This window comes from Lissotriton vulgaris, chromosome 3_1 (assembly GCF_964263255.1).
Source record: "Lissotriton vulgaris chromosome 3_1, aLisVul1.2, whole genome shotgun sequence".
NCBI lineage: Eukaryota > Metazoa > Chordata > Amphibia > Caudata > Salamandridae > Lissotriton > Lissotriton vulgaris.
In genome coordinates, this window is record NC_141689.1 from 1,036,140,005 (window position 1) to 1,036,161,451 (window position 21,447).

General features: G+C 46.5%; 1 protein-coding gene across 1 annotated transcript in view; it reads right to left on the minus strand.

Moving 5' to 3' along the window:
- Positions 1-15,442, minus strand: part of SYNPO2 (synaptopodin 2) — a 788,878-nt gene extending 773,436 nt beyond the window's left edge. Inside the window, exon 1 of the mRNA XM_086961444.1 lies at positions 14,876-15,442. Coding sequence (XP_086817570.1) covers positions 14,876-15,313 — 438 coding nt within the window. The 5' untranslated portion in view covers positions 15,314-15,442. The remainder of the gene's footprint in view (positions 1-14,875) is intronic.
- Positions 15,443-21,447: the final 6,005 nt, after the last annotated feature.

The following is a 21,447-nucleotide window of genomic DNA, read 5'->3' on the forward strand; positions in this document are numbered from 1 at the left end:
TACACAACATTATAATCATTGATCTTTAAGTTTGGATTAAAGGAGACACTACTTTTAATTTGTCAATTATTGCTCCCCACTGCACACTTTACCTAACTCAAAAGGTTAAAGGTGCTTTTTTCTGTCACCAAACGTCAGCTATTATATGTCAACATACCTAGTCACGTATGGAGGAGACGTGAAATCCAGTTTTGGGGAAAGCAAATAATTTATGATCAGTATTTTGTATGTGCATTGTATTCTAACATAATACAGCAACAGAACACACTGTTATGTGTTTATCTAGGTTCCTGATAGATACTGTGACCTTATGCCCCTATTCGGCTATAAATCCATTTATTCCCTATATTGGCATAACCGTTCAAGTGCGATTTTCAGAAATGTCATCTCTGGCCTCACACGAACAGAGCCACATTCCAGCATAGTTCTCTCTGCCACTTCCTTTGCGACCAATTAGTGCAATGACAGAGCAGAAGTCACTATCTGATATTCCTAGATTAACACTCCGAGTTCTTCAACAAGATAAAAACTCAGCAAACCTGGAAATCCCCGCTTGCTGTGTTTTGATTAGTAATGGAACTCTAATGAGCAACTGATAACTATCACTTCCTAGTGACATCTTTAATTGACGTCTTATGTCCAGCAAACTTGCGTCAAACCCGGCACCTGTCAGGTATAAATATTACCAACGTTGCCTTAAGCAATGAGCTACTGTTGCTGATGCAAGCTGCCTGCAAGACCCCGTGTTGGTGAAGCTAGCACCCTGTCGCTGCAGCCTGCTGTCCCCTTGGTGGTGAAGCTACTGATACCATTATCGCTGCTAAAGCGCGAACGATGGTGCAGTACGCTTAGGAGCTGAACAGCCGTCCCTCTGCGAAGACATCCAGCAGATTCCAGCTGCCCGCGGACGCTGTCCCCCCTCCTTCCTCGATGCGCTGAAGAGAGCCGCTGCCTTTCTCGTGCAGAGAAATCCAGCTCCAGCGTTTCCGGTCTACCCTTGCGGGTGACTGGGATATCGAGAGTGACCCCTGAAGGAGATACCAATCCTCCATCATTCTATTCAGAGGTATGGTGTTGACTAAACCCTTAGACGAGAATTCTTGAAACAAACCTTGGCAAAACCAACTTAACTTAAAGCTACTTCCTTACTCCCCTTCCACGTGTTAGGCTTAGGTCAGGCACACTGGGGTAGGCTTAGTTAGAAGCATCAGTTGAGTATGTTAGCCTAATGTATATATGACTGTATATATGTTTTATTACTTTTAAACCATTGTATGGCTAAGAAACCATATCAATGCTTTTACAGTTCTATTTCGCAATCCTTATCTTACTGTACGTACTTTTTATCATAACAATTCTTGCAATTGTGGCAATACATTTCTCTTGTACGAGAAGAAAGACTGTTCAATAAATGTTAACCCTTTATTGACAAACGCCCGTCTCTCTATTCTCTACATCTCGTGAAAGTAAACTGCACTAGACTGACTGAGTGAAATACATGTCTATTGTTTCACACGACCCTAGAGATTGACTCTTGATCTGAGGAGCAAAGTTGTCATGTTGCACGGTTGTTGGAAAGCTGAATCCCTTCTTGTCTGTGCCAAGGAAGCTGATCACTTCCTATGCAGAGAAGAAAGTTTCCAGTGACCTCTGAGCTAGTTGGTAACACAACCCAATTAAGTTTAGCATAGTCAGTGGAGGCCTGGAATATCCGCAGTTCCACGTCGATACTACTGTTTATGTTATTCCAATGCGCAGGGCCTAGTGGGAAACTAGGAACTACACTACAACACCACCAGCCTAGTGCATTCCTCACAAGGCTTTCTGATGTGTTGGGGCTTATGCAATATCACCCAATGAGAGTGAGTCCTCAGTCCTTGGTCCAAGGATCTTACTTCCCCTTCAGCTTCCAGGCAGCTCAACGGTGCTCTGTGCCGCCTCGCGCCCAGCCAGCCCTCCTGCACAGGGTTTGAGCCTGCCTGTCTTCCGTTCTTGCTACTTGCTTCTGGTCTGGTTACTTTGTTCTCTCATTCTAAACCCCCTTTCTGCCACTGTACTTTTCTTTTTCCGGTTTCCCTTCCTATTTTTCTGCCATTATCACCGCCTCCCTGACCCCCTCATATGATGCGCACAGTGGGCTCGCCGCTGGCACGCCGAAGGTGCGCCTAAGGCAAGCCTGTCTGCACCCGTCCGCACCTGGACTGCGCCCAGTGCCAGACCCCCTGGCCCCTGCAAACCCCAAAACGACCTTCTCCGCTGGGACGCCAGCACCCTCCACGCACTCAACACCGGACGATCACACACCTGCTTCCAGGCCGCCCCGAAGCGCACCCAAAGACCCTTCTCTTGCCGGAACTGTAGCTTCACCAGCATCCGTTCCGCCAACCCTCCCACCGGGAGAGAACGCAACCACTTCAGATGCATTCTTCTCAACACCCGCTCCGCCTGCAAACACGCCGTTGAACTCTAGGACCTACTCGACTCAACCTCCCCAGACGCCGCCTTCCTGGCAGAGACCTGGCTGAACCCCTCCTCGGCACCCGACATTGCCATAGTCATCCCAGACGGCTACAAGATCACCCGCAGGGACCGCACCAACGGAACAGGAGGAGGAATCGCCATCATCCACAGGAACACTCTCAGAGTCTCGACCAACACCGATGACACCCTCAGCACTGCCTAATACCTGCACTTCCAGATCCACACCGATCCCAACACCACCCTCAGAGGTACCCTCATATACAGACCCTCCAGACCCCGGCAACAGTTCAGTGACTCCATCGCCGACTTCGTCAGCTCACACGCCCTCGCCTCCACAGACTACATCCTCCTCGGGGACCTGAACTTCCACCTCGAAAACACCAACGACAGCAACTCCACCACCCTGATCGACAACCTCACCAACCTCGGACTCAGGCAGCTCGTCACAACTCCCACCCACTCCGCAGGCCACATGCTTTACCCCATCTTCTCAGTAAGCTCTCACATCTCCTTCAGCCACACCACCGAACTTTACTGGACAGACCATCGCTGCATTCACTCTACCTTCCGCATGCCCACCACTCACCACCGCATCCAACAGATCACTTGCCATTGTTGGAGCAAAGTCACTGAGGACCAACTAACCACCACCCTCGCCCGGAGCCCACCCACAGACCCCAACACTGCCACCCGCAACCTCAGACAGTGGATCGACGACTGCGCCAACACCCTCACCTGATCAAGAAACCCTCCAACAGACACATCAGCAAGAAAGCCAGCTGGTTCAATGAGGACCTCCAGGCCTCCAAGAAAACATGCAGAAAACTATAGAAGAAATGGCACCGGGAACCGACACCAGACAACTACGCAGCCCACAAGAACGCCACGCGCAGACACCATCACCTCATCAGATCAGCCAAAAGGGCCTCCTTCAAAGACCGACTAGATGACAATGCACACAACAGCAAAGAGCTCTTCAACATCATAAAGGAGCGCTCCAACTCCAGCTCTAACACCAATGACATCCCACCTTCGCAAGACCTGTGCGACACCCATGCCACCTTCTTCCATCGCAAGATCACAGACATCCATGACATTTTCAACGTCAGAACCACCCCGACAACCACTGAGACCTTCGCCCCATGGCCACCATCCGCACGATCCCCTGCTCTCCTGGACCAACATTAGCGACGACGACACCATCAAAATCATGAGCACCATCCACTCAGGATCTCCGTCTGACCCATGCCCACACCACATCTTCAACATAGCAAGGGCCACCATCGCACCCCATCTCCGGAAAGCCATCAACATCTCCTTCAAAACAGCAACCTTCCCGGAGAGCTGGAAGCACGCCCTACTCAAAAAACCCAAGGCTGACCCCGAGGACCTCAAGAACTTCTGGTCAATCTCCCTGCTCCCGTTCTCGGCGAAGGTCATCGAGAAGACTGTCAACTGACAACTGACCCGCTACCTCAAGGAGAACAGCATTGTGGACCCGTCCCAGTCTGATTTCCACAGCAAACACAGCACTGTAACTGCCCTCATCACCGCAACTGATGACATCAGGGCCCTGCTGGACAACAGAGAAACTGCGGCCCTCATCCTCCTGGACCTGTCAGCCGCCTTCGACACTGTCTGCCACCGCACCCTACGCACACACCTACACAAATCTGGGATCCGTGACAAGGCTCTGGACTGGACCATCTCCTTCCTCTACGGCAGAACCCAGAGCGTCTGCCTCACCCCTTTCCGCTCCAAAGTCACCGAGATCATCTGCGGCGTACCCCATGGCTCATCCCTCAGCCCAACATTGTTCAACATCTACATGGCACCGCTCGCCCACGTCGCCTGACTGCACGACCTCAACATCATCTCCTACGCCGACGACACCCAGCTGATCCTATCCCTCACCAAAGACCCCCTCACCGCCAAAACCAACATCCACGAAGGAATGAAAGCCATCGCCGAGTGGATGAAGAACAGTTATCTGAAGCTGAACTCAGACAAGACAGAGGTCCTCATCCTCGGCTCCACCCCCACAGCCTGGGATGACTCCTGGTGGCCAAGCACACTGGGAACAGCCCCAACACCCACCGACCATGCACGCAACCTGGGGTTCCTCCTCGACTCTATCCTCTCCATGACTAAGCAGATCAACGCCGTCTCGTCCTCATGCTTCAACACCCTTCGCATGCTCCGCAAGATCTACAGATGGATCCCTACCGTGACAAGAAGAACGGGCACCCAGGCCCTCGTCAGCAGCAGGTTGGACTACGGAAATGCCCTCTACGCGGGAACCTCTGCCAAACTCCTGAAACGACTACAACATATTGAGAACGCCTCTGCAAGCCTGATCCTCGAGATCCCTTGCCACAGCCACATCAAACCCCACCTGAGAGAGCTGCACTGGCTCCCCGTCATCAAGAGGATCACCTTCAAGCTCCTCACCCACGCACACAAGGCACTCCACAACACCGGACCAGCATACCTCAATAGACGACTCACCTTGTACACCCCCAGCCACCAGCTTTGCTCCGCCGACCTCGCCCTCGCCACCGTCCCCCGCATCCGTAGAGCGACCTACGGCGGCAGATCATTCTCCCACCTCGCCGCCAAGACCTGGAATACCCTCCCCATCCTCCTACAGAAGGCCCAGGACCTGCTAGCCTTCAGAAGACTACTCAAGACCTGGCTATTCGAGCAGTAGCTCCCCCCCCCCATCCAGCGCCTTGAGAGCTCACGGGTGAGTAGTGCACTTTACAAATGTTCTGATTGATTGATTGATTATCAAGAGTGTCCAAATATTTGTTGACACAGCTGCTGGCCTCCCCAGCATTCTGGTACTTGTGTTCAATTTTCTCCATTTAATACTGCTCCAGTGAAGACCTGGGACATGCACATTTTAGCAGCCACATACTGCTCAGTAAGTACTGAAAGTCTTAAGCATATTTCGTGTTTTTGGTTCAGCATCAGAGCATCATACCATAGCCAGCTATCCTGCTGTCAACAGAAATGCCTCACACCAGTGAACATAATGTAGCATTCCTATGTGGGTAACGGAGTGTTACCCACATATGAATCCTGCATTATGCTTACTGGTGTGAGAGATATCTGTTGACAGCAGGATTGCTTGCTATGGTATTATGGGCTGGACGCATAGGTAGCCATAGGCTGTTGCAGAGACCCTCTGCGGGTGACCTCGGTTCTTGCTCCAGGCTCCAAGTGAAGGACAGAGGCCCACGTGGCAGATAACGCCGCATATCTTCATATGAAGGTCATCTCTGCTGCTAAGAGCTGTGTGCAAAGCAGGGCCTTCTTTGAGTGTTGTTTACAGAACGTGCGCATCTTGTTGAAAGGAAGGATGTTTCCGCTTAACAGCACAGAAAGCGGTGCCACGCAAGAACGCCCAACGAGCCACCCCCTCCCAGCGAGCAGTAGCCAGCGAGGTACTGACTACGTGTTCGTCGTCTTCCCTGCACTGAAATTCCTTGTAAGGAACTTCCTCTTGTCCCCCCAAAACGATTAACATGCTTCAGATGTAGCCCATTAAAGCCCTCAGTAGGCTGAGCGCCCACTGCGAGAATCTGTTTTTGATCTGCAGGTCGCGTGCGTAAAGTTTGATCAACATGCCTCAGACTTTGAACCAGGGATTTAAGTGGACCGGTTCCGCTCGGGGCTCAAGTGGACCCGGTCCCCTGGTCTCAGCCCCGTCGCACTTAAAATGGACATGGAATCGGGTCGCTTCCTGGCCCTATATTCACGTCTTGAACTGCAATGGCAAAAAACACGATCGAATACTGAATTTAAAACTTAAGTAATCCATGTCAGTGCTTTAGTTCCTGTTTCTAGTTCACGTTTCACCTGCCCTTGAATTCCCTAAGTGTGTTAGCTCAGGGATTCTGTGTTTATGTATTTTTTGGAACATATTACTCTTGCTCAGTGCTACTTTGGACTGAGTTGGCTCCCGGTGTTTAGAACTGGCCACGATTGAGGCTCTGGAGTTGAGGTCGCAGGCAGGGCAAGTTTCTCACTGTGCCTGTCGTAGTGCCAAAAAGGTGTTCAGACATGATGGTCATCCAATCCTAAGCCGCTCTGCAGAGCGAGCAGGGCAATGGCCATGTATTACAGTTGCAATTGTGATTTGGTGCAAATGTGTGTGCAGGACGGACACAGCTGTCAAAATATTGACAAGGGGAAAGACTCACCGGCGGCTCCTCTGCTAAGGCAGAGGAGCGTCACCCCACTGCTCTGCGAGCAGTAGTCAAAGGAAAACTAAAATGATAATAATCAATGTTATTATCATTTTAGTTTTCCGTTTCCAGGTGCGGGCGGGGCTGCGCAACTGACATAGCAGAGGCTAGGGGGAGGAGTGGTTTGCCCACTCAAAGTGCGCATGAATGTTTGGCCGGCCGTCTCAGGCCTGGGTAAACATTCATGCACACTTTGCATGTTCTCCACCCAGGCTGCATTATAGCATGGGTGGATAACATGTCCAGGCTCCATTACCCGTCTGAGCACCGACCAATCACTCAGCGCTCAGACCAATCACAATGCTGCATTGCAGCGTGGTGATTCCTTTAGGGGCGCCTCAGTTGTGATTTCTACACTTTAGGCAGAGGAGCTTCAACCCCTGCCCGCTGCGAGCTGCCCACAAAAAAATAAAATGGCATTTGTTGCCATTTTGTTTTTTACTGTGGTGCGCGCTGTAGCAGACAGCCTGCTCTGAATCCAGAGACATACGGAGCGCCTCCTCTAGTACCGATTGGCAGCAGAGGACAGGACCAGTAGGAGTGTGGATGCTCCAAAGTGCGCATATCACTTTGGGCGGCTGTCTTGCGCTGTCTAAAGTGACATGCACACTTTAAAGCTCTCCACCAGGCTTTCTTAGACAGCTGGGAGGAGACCAAACACAGGCCTAAAGGGCCTGAAGGAGTTTCCAGGCAGGACACTCCATCAAATCCTGGCGCTGCTCTAACAGAGCGAACATAGCAGGAGTGACTGAGACACTCTGAAGACCACTATACCTTCCATAGCCCTGAGCAATGTTTCATTCACAGTTCTCACAATTTCAGAATTGAAACACTTTCAGAAATAATTATTTACAACAAAATCATTGTTGTTACTCACTTATCTTAGCTAACAACCATTGGTAAAGCCAATAGTCCTGCCTGGTTATAGGTGTATTTCTGTTGTATTATATTGCTGCATGTAATAACAGAAAGCTCAGGGTGGAACCAAAATATCTGTCAGGAGGCACACTATGGAAGTCGCAGAAATATAGTTTATCTGCTGAGGCCACGTACTTAATTTAATGGGAACTGCCCCTTTTAGAGACCACCCCCACTTTGTTCATGACACTTAAAGCCCTGCTTTTATCCAACTAACATCAATAACACGTTGACTTAGACAATAGTAAGATTTAATATTTAATGTACCAATGGCAATTCAGTTTGTTCTGTGATCTGTATAAGAAAGCAACAGCCCCTATTCCTGAGTTTGGCAGCAAGAGGTGCAGGGGCGTTGCTTCAAAAGGTGGGGTGTTAGACACCCCGAATACATATATTTTGTGATAAATAGTTGGGTGCAGGAGCGATCAGTCTAGGATGATCGGATGTCACCCCGAATTGTTTACACACACAGACAAAACCGCACACACACTCGTACTCCCTCTCTCTGTTTGAAAAGGCTTTAAAAAGTTGGTTATTTCACAAAACAATGTGCTTTCTCCCACTTAGTATCCCTACCAATCCACATTCCTCTCCCTTTCCACTGCCCCTTACACCCCTCTTGTGCGCCCTGCTGTTGTATAATGTATTTTAAATGATGTGCCAGTGTGATTGTTAGGAAATCTGAAGCTCGCCCCACCCCCCATTCTACTGACCACACTACTCCCCTGAAAAGGTGACCCTTATCGCAACCTTTCTTCATCGCCTCCAGACCCAGTACTTGACTTCTGAATTCTGGTCCGTTTCCCTCCTGGCGCCCTCCAAGGCGCATCCTCCCTCTCTATCATGAGAACTCCCCACAAGTACTATGGTTTGTTTATTCAAGTGTTCAGTCTTTTAAAACCATTACACCAATACAACATACTTTACATACATAAAAATCCTAATAAAGTTTATTGATTGAAAGTATAAAACTATGGATCATTGTTGGACGTTTAATGAAAACGTGTTCAATTCTATTGTCCATAAAGGGCTTTAACCTTAAAATAATGATCATTGTAAACCTGATATTAAAAATATAAAACTGTGACTCTTTTTTAATGCTAGCAGACAAATACTGTTCGTAATCCATAAAGTGCTTTATCCATAAAAAAGAAAAAAAAGAGTAAAAGGTGCTTACGCTTCATACGGACTGTTACATTGTTCCAACTTATTGAGATTTCCTAAAGTACTAAAAATCAGTTTTAGGGTTCCACGGGAATTTGGCCTAATTATTTTAGGTTCCGTTTAAAATGTTTTACCCCCCTGCAAACTAGTGGGATTGAAGACCCGCCTACCCAAGTGGTTACAGCTTCTCTGCATGTTCGAATGTTCATGTTTATAAACATTTCTTTCTGTATTTTTTTTCTTTCTTTCATGATATTTGGACATGCACAGAGAATATGTGGTAAAGATTCTTGTTTATAGTTACACAATCGGCAGTCTTGGTTTTGATTCTGGTCTTTCCAGGAAGGAATGAGTTCCTTCGTTTCCCACATGCCAAAGCAAAATATCATGAACTGATGTTTTAGGCCATTGAGAAGTGAGCTAGTAAATATTCCTGAGGCTTCCACGTACGATATGAATTAATCACTGTCCAGGCGTGACGTCTTTGTAATAGAGTATTCTCATCTGTAGAGTGGGACAGTTATTTTGTTGTTAACTTAATTGCTTCATTAAAGGCCTCATTCCCAATGCTAGAATCCAAATGTCTTGCGCGCCAAGTTCCTCTATAGCCTGGTTTAGATAGAAGCCCCAGGAACCTTGCATATTGTTCTCTTTTTGCAACTCAATTTCCCTGTTTCCAACACAGGTTATCATTAGAACCACTTTCGGATGCGTGAAGCCTCCCACATAGTTTAATGAATGCGTCTTAGCTCCTGAATATTTGATGGGGCAAACAGAACTCAAGACCTCCCTCTCTGTCATGACTACTCATGGCAGCTACTGAGCGCCCTATCCGGTTGGTAGTCCGGACGAAATTTTACATATGGGGGGTATGTGTCAGGCATTTACATAGCGCATTTCTAACTGTGTAGATCTCGTGCTCTTTCGGAGTCTGGAAGTCTTTCATAGCTCTGGAATTCTATTGGACATTCCACATTCATTAATTATCCTGAAAACTGACTTTTAAAGACATTCAGTCCATGCTATGATTTTTCCTTGAGCGCCTTGAAAGTGCCCCCAGAAACCACACCCTCACTCTTGAAGAGCTCTCTGTACCTACTGCATCCCAGGATCACTGCCAGCATCAGAGCGCCCCATAGTCACTCCCCGGACTCAAGGTGCAACCTTTCTTGGAATGCCAAATGATGTCCTCCCTCACACTCCTTTCTCCCAGGCACCCTGCTCTGTGAGCATGAGGGTGTGTGATGGGGGCAATAATAATGCACAGGCGAAATTGTGGGGCTTTGATTCGACATACTTCATAAACCTATGTAAGAAAATGCAAGTTCAAAAGTGTAATAAAATAGGTTTGGCAACAAGTGAAGTCTTTTTCACTTTGCTAAAAATGCCCTTAAAAGTTTACTTTTGAGAAAAAATTAATAATTTTCTAATTTAATGACGATCCAAATTATGAATTGGGCCCATTTCCGCTGGTGTAATTAAGACTAGGCACTCTACTAGTTACAATCTGCCGTTTAGTTCTTGTTTACTTTTCGACATAATACCTGTACTAAAAGATGCTCAGGATATATGTAAGTGCGAGTAATTACAATAGTCATGCCAACCCCTGCCGAGCTGCCCGAGCCCAGGAGCATTTCTCTGCTGAGTGGCATCCAGGTCTCGGTGAGGTGAGCTCGCGCGCCCGGCGCCCCTCGCGCGCTGCAGAGGCTCGCGCCTCCTGGACCCTGCCGGCGCGTTCCGCTAGGTGGCAGGATTCCGCCACCGCCAGACGGTCCTTGTGGCTTTGTTTTCTGCACCGCAATACCCCAGAGACAGTCGATGTTTTGTCCTAGATCTACAATGACACAGTTTTGTTCAATGGAGCGCCCTGTAGGCGCGAGGGAAGAACGCGCTAAACTTGATGGCGTCACCACGCAAACGTGTTTTTAAGAATGTTTTGTAGGCGCTAGAAACATGCGGGTCTGTAATGGGCGGCGACCCCGCACGAAAACTGTGCATGTCTGACAGGAGATGTATTCCTGACGCACACACCCCCACGCGGTGCACACAACATGCGAAGCCTTACACAATAATTTTACAAAATAAATCAAAACTTCTAACCTGAAAAAACTCATGTGACAAGAGGATAGTAATAACAGTAATCTCTATTTTTATCACGCATTAGCATGTATTATTGTTATTATTGTTTTTGGCAGAGTTATTTTAATTATCACCATCATCATTATTACTGAAGTAGTAATATTTATTATTGTTATTATATTTTTATTGTTGTTCTTATTAATAATTGTAAAACCATACGAGCATCTCTCTACCTTTCCTATATCTGTTTAACTGTGACATTGCTGCTCAACTAAGAACATAGCATGGCTTCTCGGCTGTAATAACTTTTAACACTTCAGCTGGACCACCACAACTCTAGCTCCCACAGCCAGCAAGCAATATGACAGGCAAGTCCCTGAACAGAAGTTCCATTGCTGCTTAAACAATGGAAAGGATTCTTTCTCTGTACTTTTTTTCTTCTTAAATTCTGTCATTAGTTCATATGAAGGTATTTATTCCCCCATCTTCAATTATTTCACATGAATGTTACATATTAATATATAATAGGCATATTACAGGGATGCAGGATTGTGCCTTCTATGATAACCCATTCTGAACTACATCCACTTTTAGAAAATGACCTAGTGGACACTTAAGATACATTTTGAAACCAAATATAAGCTATATAATGTTTATTTTCATAGTACATACCTCAACATATTTTCGACGCATCTGCACCCTAAGTATCTCTTTCATAAATAGAGCAAGATGCTGAGATAGTGAAAGATTTGGGAAATGTTATACTCAGGGTCACTGGAATTTTGTGATTGTGCAGCCGTGACTTTTTCCGCATATTTATGGATTGGCCACATTTGCCACCTATTCCACTCTCTGCTGCATAATCTGCAGATTTTAATTTACTGATTCTAACTTAAACGTTTCAAAAGCTACTAAAAACACAGCAACACGTGTTACAGGCGGGTGAAAGGCCCTTTGGAAATGTTGACTGGTCACCTTTATGTTGCTTATTGTTATACTTGTGTGTTAAAATGGTACTGAGGTGCAACCTATGCCCGGACAGTGTTAACAAGCGTAAACTTGAGAAAATAATGTAATAATACTATCACAAAATTTGCCACTCTACTCTGCACAATTTACCTCTCCTTGCTGGATAATTTAGCCAACCCTGCCGCATAATTTGGCCCTCCTCTGCTGTATAATTTCAGTGGTCCTGATTACACTTTCACTATGTAGTAATACCCTTAACCATATGTTAAAGAATACTGCAAGTCACTTTGGCGTTCCATCACTTTAGCAGTAAATCCAACTTCAGCCTTGGTCTCAGAACTCATCAGCGGCTTGCAATATCCATATGTAGAGCATGGATTACTTTGCATTATATGTTATTCTTTTTATAGTCGTACAAATATAACTAAAATAGCAATAAATACTGGACGTTCCAGTCGACCTGTTACAAATGGTTTCTACTGTATACCAATGTCGCATCTTGGTTTTCTCGCATTTGAATAAAGGAGCAACAACAAGGGATGTTCCAGGGAACTAAAACTAGTTCATGCCATCACACACCAACAACTCCTCGCCTCAAGATGCAAAGACGGTGAACTGGCTGTCCCTCCACAATCTTCCATAGATGCCTAACAATGCAATGCCTGTAACTGCATGCAGTAAAATCATTAAAATGTTCTACTCAGTTTTTACCAATAATAATAATAACAGTTATTTATTGAGTTTTCACCACAAACTGCATGCTCTTTAAGAGTTTGAATAGTAGGTAAATATTTGTGAAGCTCGTCAAGATTGTCTGTTTTGAAATAAAACTAATGATTGTACTCAATTAATCTGGAAAAGCAGGAAAGAGTATCCCTAAACATGGAGCCTCACCACAGCAATAAAACATTTCCACTATCTCTACTGGCTGCTCCATTGTACATGGGGCCTAGTAAAGCAAAATATATTCAGGATAAAATATTGTAATTTTTAGAGGTTTGGTTGTTTAGTGAATAGAGCCTCCATTAGCTAAGCAGGATCTCCAAATATAGTTTGTTGAGAAACTGCTGAAAATGCACGACATGCACGTGCTAGCCGTGTGCTGTATGTTGTGACATGCTGGACTATATATTATTGGTCGAACCAATCAAAAGTCCTCCCACAGGCGAGACAGGCTGTGGATTAATGCGGTGACCAGGAGATTGCTCAAACAGTGGCTTATCAAGGGTGCCAAGAGGCCCAGTGCAAGTAAGGCCCCTCACAGCCCTGGGCCCGGAGCCAAGGTACCTGCTGCACATCTGATAGCTATGCCCAGGGCTTTTAAGTGGGATCAAAAAAACTGGGGGGGGGGTCAATGTAATTAAGGACGTGGCCTAAACCATTGGGCTAAAAATCTTTAGCATGGTGTGCAACCCAACTGGTATTTTGCTGCTTCTGCCATTGCATCCAGATATATGATACAAAAAGTAACATCATACCTATAACAAGCCAGGAGTATTGGCTTTGCCAATTGCTGTGAGTTGATTAAGGTAAATAAGCAACAACTATGGCTTTGTTGAATATTATATATATTATTGAAAATGCTTCAGTTCTGAAATGATGAAACATTGAAAGTACTAAAACGGGTCTCTTTGAAGTTAAATCCAAGGCTTTCAGCAGTGGTACTGCTGCAGAGTTAAGATTTATTTTTTCATCCTGGGGGTGAGGACAAAAATGGAGAGCCCGATAGGGACCCGTCTCAGCACCTGCTGAGCACTGGCAGGACCTGGCACACTTAAAGCCCCATTGCTATTTCCCATAGGAAGATCTGGTCCTCAGCAGACATGATAAATGTGGAGCAAGGGCCACTGACAGCCCATTGCTGCTCTTGAAAACTCTACATCCGGTGTGCAATCACTTAGGTGACAACCTCCTGTCACAGATTCGTTCCTTGAGAAGTGACAACACACAGAGTTCCCTTGATAGCTTCATGATCCCTCTACAAGAGAGCCAGGCTACAGAGAGAGAAAGAGAGAGAGAGAGAGAGAGAGTGGGGGGGGGGAGGCAGAGAGAGAGAGATAGCGAGAGAGAAAGAGAGAGGGACAGAGAGAGGACGAGTCTGAGAGAACGAGAGAGACAGAGGCAGACAGAGAGAGACAGAGAGAGAGATAGAGGCAGAGAGAGCGGCAGAGAGAGAGAGACAGAAAGAGACCGAGTGACAGGGAGAGGCCGAGGCAGAGAGTGAGAGAGAGAGAGAGAGACAGGGAGAGGCAGTGAGACCGAGGCAGAGAGGAAGAGAGAGAAAGGCAGAGAGAGCGTGCGAGACAGAGACAGTGACCGAGAGACAGAGGCAGAGAGAGGCAGCAAGAGAGAGACATAGATAGAGAGAGACAGGGAAAGGCAGAGAGAGCGAGGCAGAGAGGAAGAGAGAGAAAGGAAAGAGAGAGCGTGCGAGACAGAGACAGTGACAGAGAGACAGAGGCAGAGAGAGAGGGAGGTAGCAAGAAAGAGACATTGGTAGAGAGAGAGAGAGACAGAGAGATAGGGAGAGGCAGAGAGACCGAGGCAGAGTGGTAGAGAGAGAAAGGCAGAGAGAGAGCGCCAGAGAGAGACAGGGACCGAGAGACAGAGGCAGAGAGAGAGAGGGAGGCAGCAAGAGAGAGACATAGGTAGAGAGAGAGAGAGAGACAGAAGCAGAGAGAGAGTGCGCGAGAGAGCCAGAGACCGAAAGAGACACAGAGAGAAAAAACTTTGCCAATGAATTGCAGCGTCACACAACTTGTTGCACAGACATGCACGAGTTTCAGAACTCTGCATTTTCAGATTAAACATTTGCAGTAAATGACTAAAAACCGAGTTTCTTCAGCCAGCGCGCACACAGCTGTGCTTGGAAACGAGTGTGGGAACCTAAGGAGGTGTGACGTTGTCGTAGTAGTGTCAAGAAGCATACACGCATTGCTTACAAACAATCCCATCCCTGCTGCATCTCCCCTTCACTCTCCACCAGGAGCCCCTCTGCGCCATCACCTTACCTGTGAGACCGTCAGAGGCAGGTTCTGCTCCAGGCCGCCGTCCAGCCGGAAGCCCCAGGGCGAGCCCCCGCTCAGGGTGATGCTGATGTAGTCCCCGGTGCCCATGGTCGGGGGGAACGATGCTGCTGCAGCCACGAGCCGTGTAGGCGAGAAGTTTCTGAAAGTAGTTATCAGTGCTGTGCCGCTGCCTGCGAGCACCGCTGCAGCCCCGGAGCCAGTGACCACAGCCAGCAGCAGAGGCTCCAGTGAGAGCCTTCCCAGGACTGACAGGGCTCCCGCGGATCCAGGGTGCAGCCCACTGCTCCGACAGAACCCACCTCCTGAGAGAGTCAAAGGAGAGAGCCGCGCGCACACCCGCCCGCCGACGGCGAGAAGCGGCGCGTGCGGCTGCTCGGCGTAAACACCACAGGCCGGCCTCTGACAGGCGAACCAAAACATCTGCGCCCACTGCGGTAGGGTTCCCGGGCAGGACTGGCTTAAGTAACCCTGCCCTTTTTACCTTTCGGGGTTTAATGAGAGAATGTTCTTAAACAAGGAACACTTAGCAGGTGAGTTCAGCTGAGGGGCACGGATGCAGACATGTTTATTAACACAGGTCCCCTCACAAGGGTGTGCCAGCGCCAAGGAGTCAAACCATTGGCAGACGTTGCACTTTAAAAAAGCCACCTAACACAACAATCAAAGAGAGAGAGGGAATACCCGGTGCTTGCTTGATTTTTTCTGAACAGTAAAGACAGTAGTTGTGTCTAGTGATTTTTTTCAGGCAAGTGGGTGGTAAATATCCTCTATGACTTGCCATCAGCGATTAAGCCCCTCCAGGGGGCTCTGCAGGCAGTTAGTGAGTTTCTCCCTCAAGATAATTTTTTAAAAATAAAAACCGTGTCAAATGCTGGACTTTACAATTCTATTTTGCAGTTAAACATATTTGCAATGTCTTAGCTTTTTGTAGGCACTTCTGATGGCGTATCTCATGGAATATACATTCTTTTTGGTTTGCCAGAGCATCTAGGAACATTGATTCTCTGTAGCAACAAATCGCAGGTGAGTCAAAAACATTGCTTGCTACAGATGAATGCGCACGAGGCAAATGGTTTTGATCCACGAAAAATAACACTTGTTTGAACCAGAATATCCATCATTAAGTGGCAACTAATAATTAATGAAAAATTGATGTGCCTGAAAATACTACCAGAATGCCAGCTATCAAATAGTAGAATATAAACATACATACACTTGTATTCTGATTTATTTTCAAACATTGCATGGTGCTAGCAGTTACATCCTACTCAGAGATCGGAACTTCCACCTGGAAGAACTTGCCGACCCCATCTCAAAAGCACTCATCAGTGCCGTAACAATAGCCGCAAAGCCCACACGGTGTATGGGGCCCAAGCTCCAAGGGGCCCCCTACGGCCCTGTGAACATGTGGAGGGCCCCTGGCCAGAGAGCTCCTAAGGGGGTCTAGAGGTGGGTGCCCCCTTCCATGTACTTGGAGGGGGGCCCCATCAAGATCCGTAACGCCACTGGCACTCATCGAAGATCTTGGATGTCTGAGACTCACCCAACGAGTAAAGGGTTCTACCCACTTCGCCGACACCTCCCAGGCCATATTTTCACCACTTTCAACAGAATCCGAGTCGACAACCCACACCTGTCCCTTGGACAGACATCGCACTCATCAAATTCAGCATCCCCGTCCCGGTCCATTACCCACACACCACCACCAGACCAGACCACCGAAACTGGAATAACATCACTGACAAGAACTGGAACACCTCTCTCAATACCCACCAACCTGAACACAGTAACAGCCTCCCAAAAGCCATCAAGAATTTAAGCAATTAGATCACCTCCTGTGCTGACTCCCTCGCCCCCCTGGAACCAAATCCAAGACCCCAGGCCAGTTAGTACATGGAGGAACTCAGACTGATGAAACACCACAGCAAACAACTGGAGGGCAAATGAAGAGTGAGCCAGGACATTGCAGACATGACCACGTTCATATCTGCCTTAAGATAATGCTCGACAATTCACCAAAATGCCAGAGGTAGCGGAAATGACATCACATGTCCTTCGACTTTCACATTCACTCACACACACAAACTTACACATACACACACATTCACACATGCACACATTCCCTCTCACATCAACACACCCTCACCCGCAAGCACAACACTTCATACAATCAAAAGCATTTTGTAGTTACCGCTGGATCATATTCCAGTTAATTGTACTCATTCTTTATTACACTAATAGTGGATACTATAATATTATTCACTATCAGTGCAATAAAAATGTGACAGAAAACAAGGAAAAAGGAACCCCCAAAAACATCCATAAGGATGAGCTGCCACTGTGATCCTGGCACTGGTTTTGCAAACCCTGAGGCCAGGGGTTGCAAAGTCAGTGCTAGGGTTCACAAGGGGCTATCCAGGGGTCACAGTTGCAACCCTTGGCAACCCCTAAATGACATCCATGCCTAAGATGCTACCACAAAATGATACATACCATCAGATGCACAGCTCTGGCAGACTGCATCAATGCTAGCACCAACAGAAGCAAAAACATCTTCAATATTGTGAAAGATTTCACCTCACCAGTAGCCATCTCCAACTCGATCAACCCTTTGCAGGACCTCTGCAGCAATCTCTCTTAATTCTTCAGCAACAAAATCATCGGCATTTCCTGTAACTTCAACCCGCAACTGGACCCGACAGACCTCACCAAACGCCTCCCAGTCTTATCTAAAGCACTCTAACCATTCGGGGGCCCCATTGGACTCCGGTTTCCACTATGCTTACTCTAGAAGACTGCAGACTATCCATGCTCACACCCTTTCTTAATGCCTCCAACTCATCTCAGATGCTTGGAAACATGCAACTGTCCTCTCATCACTGAAGAAACCGTTCGAAGACCCTTCAACTCTTGCCAACCACAGAACCATCTTCCTGATACTATTCCTGGCCAAGGTCTTAGAGAAAGTCATCAACAGACACCTCGCTGAATACCTCAAATATCAACCAACTCCTCGACATACATCAGTCTGGTTTTAGACCCAACCACAGCAAAGAAACTGTCCTCATCACCATCAAGGATGACATCCGCATGACTCTGAATGGAGGAAACACAGCATCCAAAGAAGCTTCCTAATTGTAAGTGATATGTCATCATGAAGATAAGTAGGCGCATAGAGCATGGGTCAATATATCTATGTCAAACCAGCTCAGCCTGTATTGTCAAAATATAAGTTTGTCCATTTATGGTACGAATAGTTTCAACTCAGATAGATGCTGCTGCCAAGCAAACACCCAGGTGTTAGTCACAAACATGATTCATACATTTTCTCAGCTCCAGAGACAGTATACTATGTGGTTCTCTACCACTGGGTGACCCTGAAGACTGAACTGCTAAGCATAGAATATTGCATCCCTGTATGCAGCTAATGCGTCTTATCTACAAATGCAGTCTATTGTGACGTAGGCAAAATTTTGGGTGATGAATAGTGCCCAAGCAAGCAAGATTTACTCAGTGATGTGTAACTCGGGTTGGAGCTCAAATACAGCATGAAAGTCATCAGACTCGAAGAGCTCAATATTTAGCCAAGTTATACCTTTCAAAAGAGCCTGATTGAGAGTAAGAAGTTATAGAGTTAAACCCCCAAAATGGACTCCATAAGTGATAATCCTTTGCGCTCCCCAGCAAGCATCTTTGATGTGTCCATGAACGCAAAGTGTCTCCTCCCATATATAGTGTCCTGCAAAATCATCATGAAAAGATGGTCACCCTAGTCAGGTGACAGGGAGAAATGTGAACATTTTCACAATCAGAGCCCTGCGTCTGAATGTCAGTGTGCAGGCCGGTTTCAGGAGATTGCAATTTATCCCATCTTTATATGAGAAAGCTGATGCTGCCGAGAAAAAAGACGTCCCACCTTGGCATAATATATAGTTGACACAGGAACTTGCAGAAAACCTTGACTTCTTTAACGTCAGAAATATAAGACAGCGTCAGAGAAGTCCTGTAGTCACGCCACGGCCTGAACCAAAATTGGCCATTCAGTAATAAAAGGCATGATGTGACCTTCTTAACCATACAAATTAAGTAATCAGTTCGAGAATGCAGCCATTATGTTTTTTAGGCTCATCACTATTTATACTACAGACCCACAAAACGCCAGTTTCATTACACTTTTCACTGAAACAGTTTCTGCAACAGTGGGCCCTATAAAATGTGTGTCTGCCCCGTTTTAACCCTTTAATGACGTGTGCTTGCCCTCCTTAAAGCCCTTAATCCGTGATTTAGGAAGTTGGGACATAAAATGGATGGCAAACATAGCGGATGAGATGTAAAGGTCTGCTGGGCCTCCAGTTTATTCAGGTGGGGGCCACAGACCAAAGGCATTGGCAAACAATGCTGCTTTCCCAGGCCACTAACGCCACGAGAGGCTGATTTTGAAACACTTTTAAAGGACCTATGTTTCACCTCACACCCCATCCATTGTCATATTCTTTGTACAGCTGTAACGCTGTCCCTCCTGTTTCCTTTTAAGATTCGTACTTTTGGTGTCATCAACTGAAAGCCCCTTTTCACCGAGCAGATAATTTGTCATGGTCCTTGGGGCCTTGTGGCCTTCTCTTTGCACCCAACTATCGCCTGCTCCATTCCTCGCCCTAATAATTCACCAGAGTTTAAGGCTCGCAAGCATACATTTGATAATGACCGTGTTTAAAATTAATTTTTTTCCGTTTTGCAGTTTTCAAATTAATTGAGTACTTTTGTCATTTTTACAACGAAGATGAACAGTTTGTTCAAGCCAAACCTTTGTTATGTAACATTACGTTTTCCCATGAAATTATACAATTTACAAGGAAGTATTTAGGCTTGACTGATCACAATTTACCTCTGCACAGGGCAGGAGTTCCTCTTAAACCGAATAATCAGCTCAGACCCACATTTTTCGATTGAAACCCAGGCAGGTGGCAACTTTATCTCATTCCTTCCCTGCCCCATTCAGCGACAAACACACATTAAAAACACACATTATTAAAGCAAGTTTATATAGGTTTTGAATAGCAGAAGCACACAGAGACACATCACATAGATGCACACATTGACAGCTATAACCAATACATGAAAACATCCATGGAGTGTAACACACTGATGGAGCAAGGATTCGCACGAAAAGCCACTTGTTTGTATCATGAACCTCCAATAACCTTAACTGCATAATCAACATGTTCGTCTTACTAATTCTTTTCCTTTCCCTTTGACATCGGGCATCCGAGAGAAGCTTGCTTATGTGTTTTCTGATCATAATACGCTTTCAAATAAAAATGGCTGCTGCTACGCAGGAATTTCTACTGCGCATGCGTCTGACATACCCATGTGACATGACGTACGCGCAGTTGTGGAGGGAAGTCTGTCGCATCTGCACACTAGTGTTAATATGGCTGCTCTGTGTTCTCACATGCGAGAAGCTTGCACTGCTACTTTTGCTAAGCTGTTCGTTCTGCTTAATCCTAATGCTATAGTTTATTATAAAGTAATGGGCATAGTGTAGAAATTCATGGTACACAGTGTAATCATTTATTTCTGTGTTCTAAATTGTTTCCTTTTACTTTTCATGTAACGTATTCTTTGGGCCTGGGAGGTGCTTATTACTCCATCTTGGAAGTCTTCTCCGAGCATGACAGTCGGTAGCGAGAAGATGAACTCTGTATCACTGAACTCGGGCCAGATGGCAGCCACGGCCAAGATGCGCCCTTTGAAGCTAACCCCTAACCTGCTAGAAGAAGCTGAACTGTACTCAAATTATTACAATGTATTTAATGTTAAATTCACCATTGTTAGGTGGAAGGAATATGTCATGATAACCTGGACTTGATGGGCGTAAACATAAATTTGAATAAGGAGACGGAGAAAGTCTAAAATTTAGGTGGTGTGATGACCTGTCCTCCTCCTTTGTCCAATCAAAATTGGGGATCCTTACATTTGCAACATTGGGGGGTGGTACATTGCCCAGAAAACTAGTATAATTAGCGTAGGTTTAGCTAGCGAAATTGTACGACTTGTCTGAATAGCTGACCTGTCACTGATCCAACGCACTCAATAGGTGATTAAGAGCAGAGAGCTGGGGAGCACTCTGTCGGGAGGTTCGAGAACCCAATCGGGGTTTTTTGGGAAGTGAAAGTGCTGGTGAAGCACTTTGTTGGTGAAAGCTGTAACCCAATCAGGGTTTTGGCTGATTCCTTGCAGAGAAGGAGTAGCGCAGGCGTTGCAACCGAAACTGCGGTTGCTGGTCTTAACCTTTGGTGGTCCGGTCCTGATCCAAATTCTGGGGTTATCCTGTCCTGATTTCCCATGATCTGCACCTGCTCACCTACTGGCACTGACGTCTTTGGGGTTTCTCCTGTCCTTTCCAACTGACCCGTGGCCAGGGTTGGTCTTCACACTATCTTAGGTAAATATAAAGCTGTGTGGGATATTGTCTTTCTAATTTGCGTCCTTTCTTTACCTTCCCTGAAAATTGCAAAGCTTTGATTGCATATGTTCCTTTTCTTTCCCGTCCC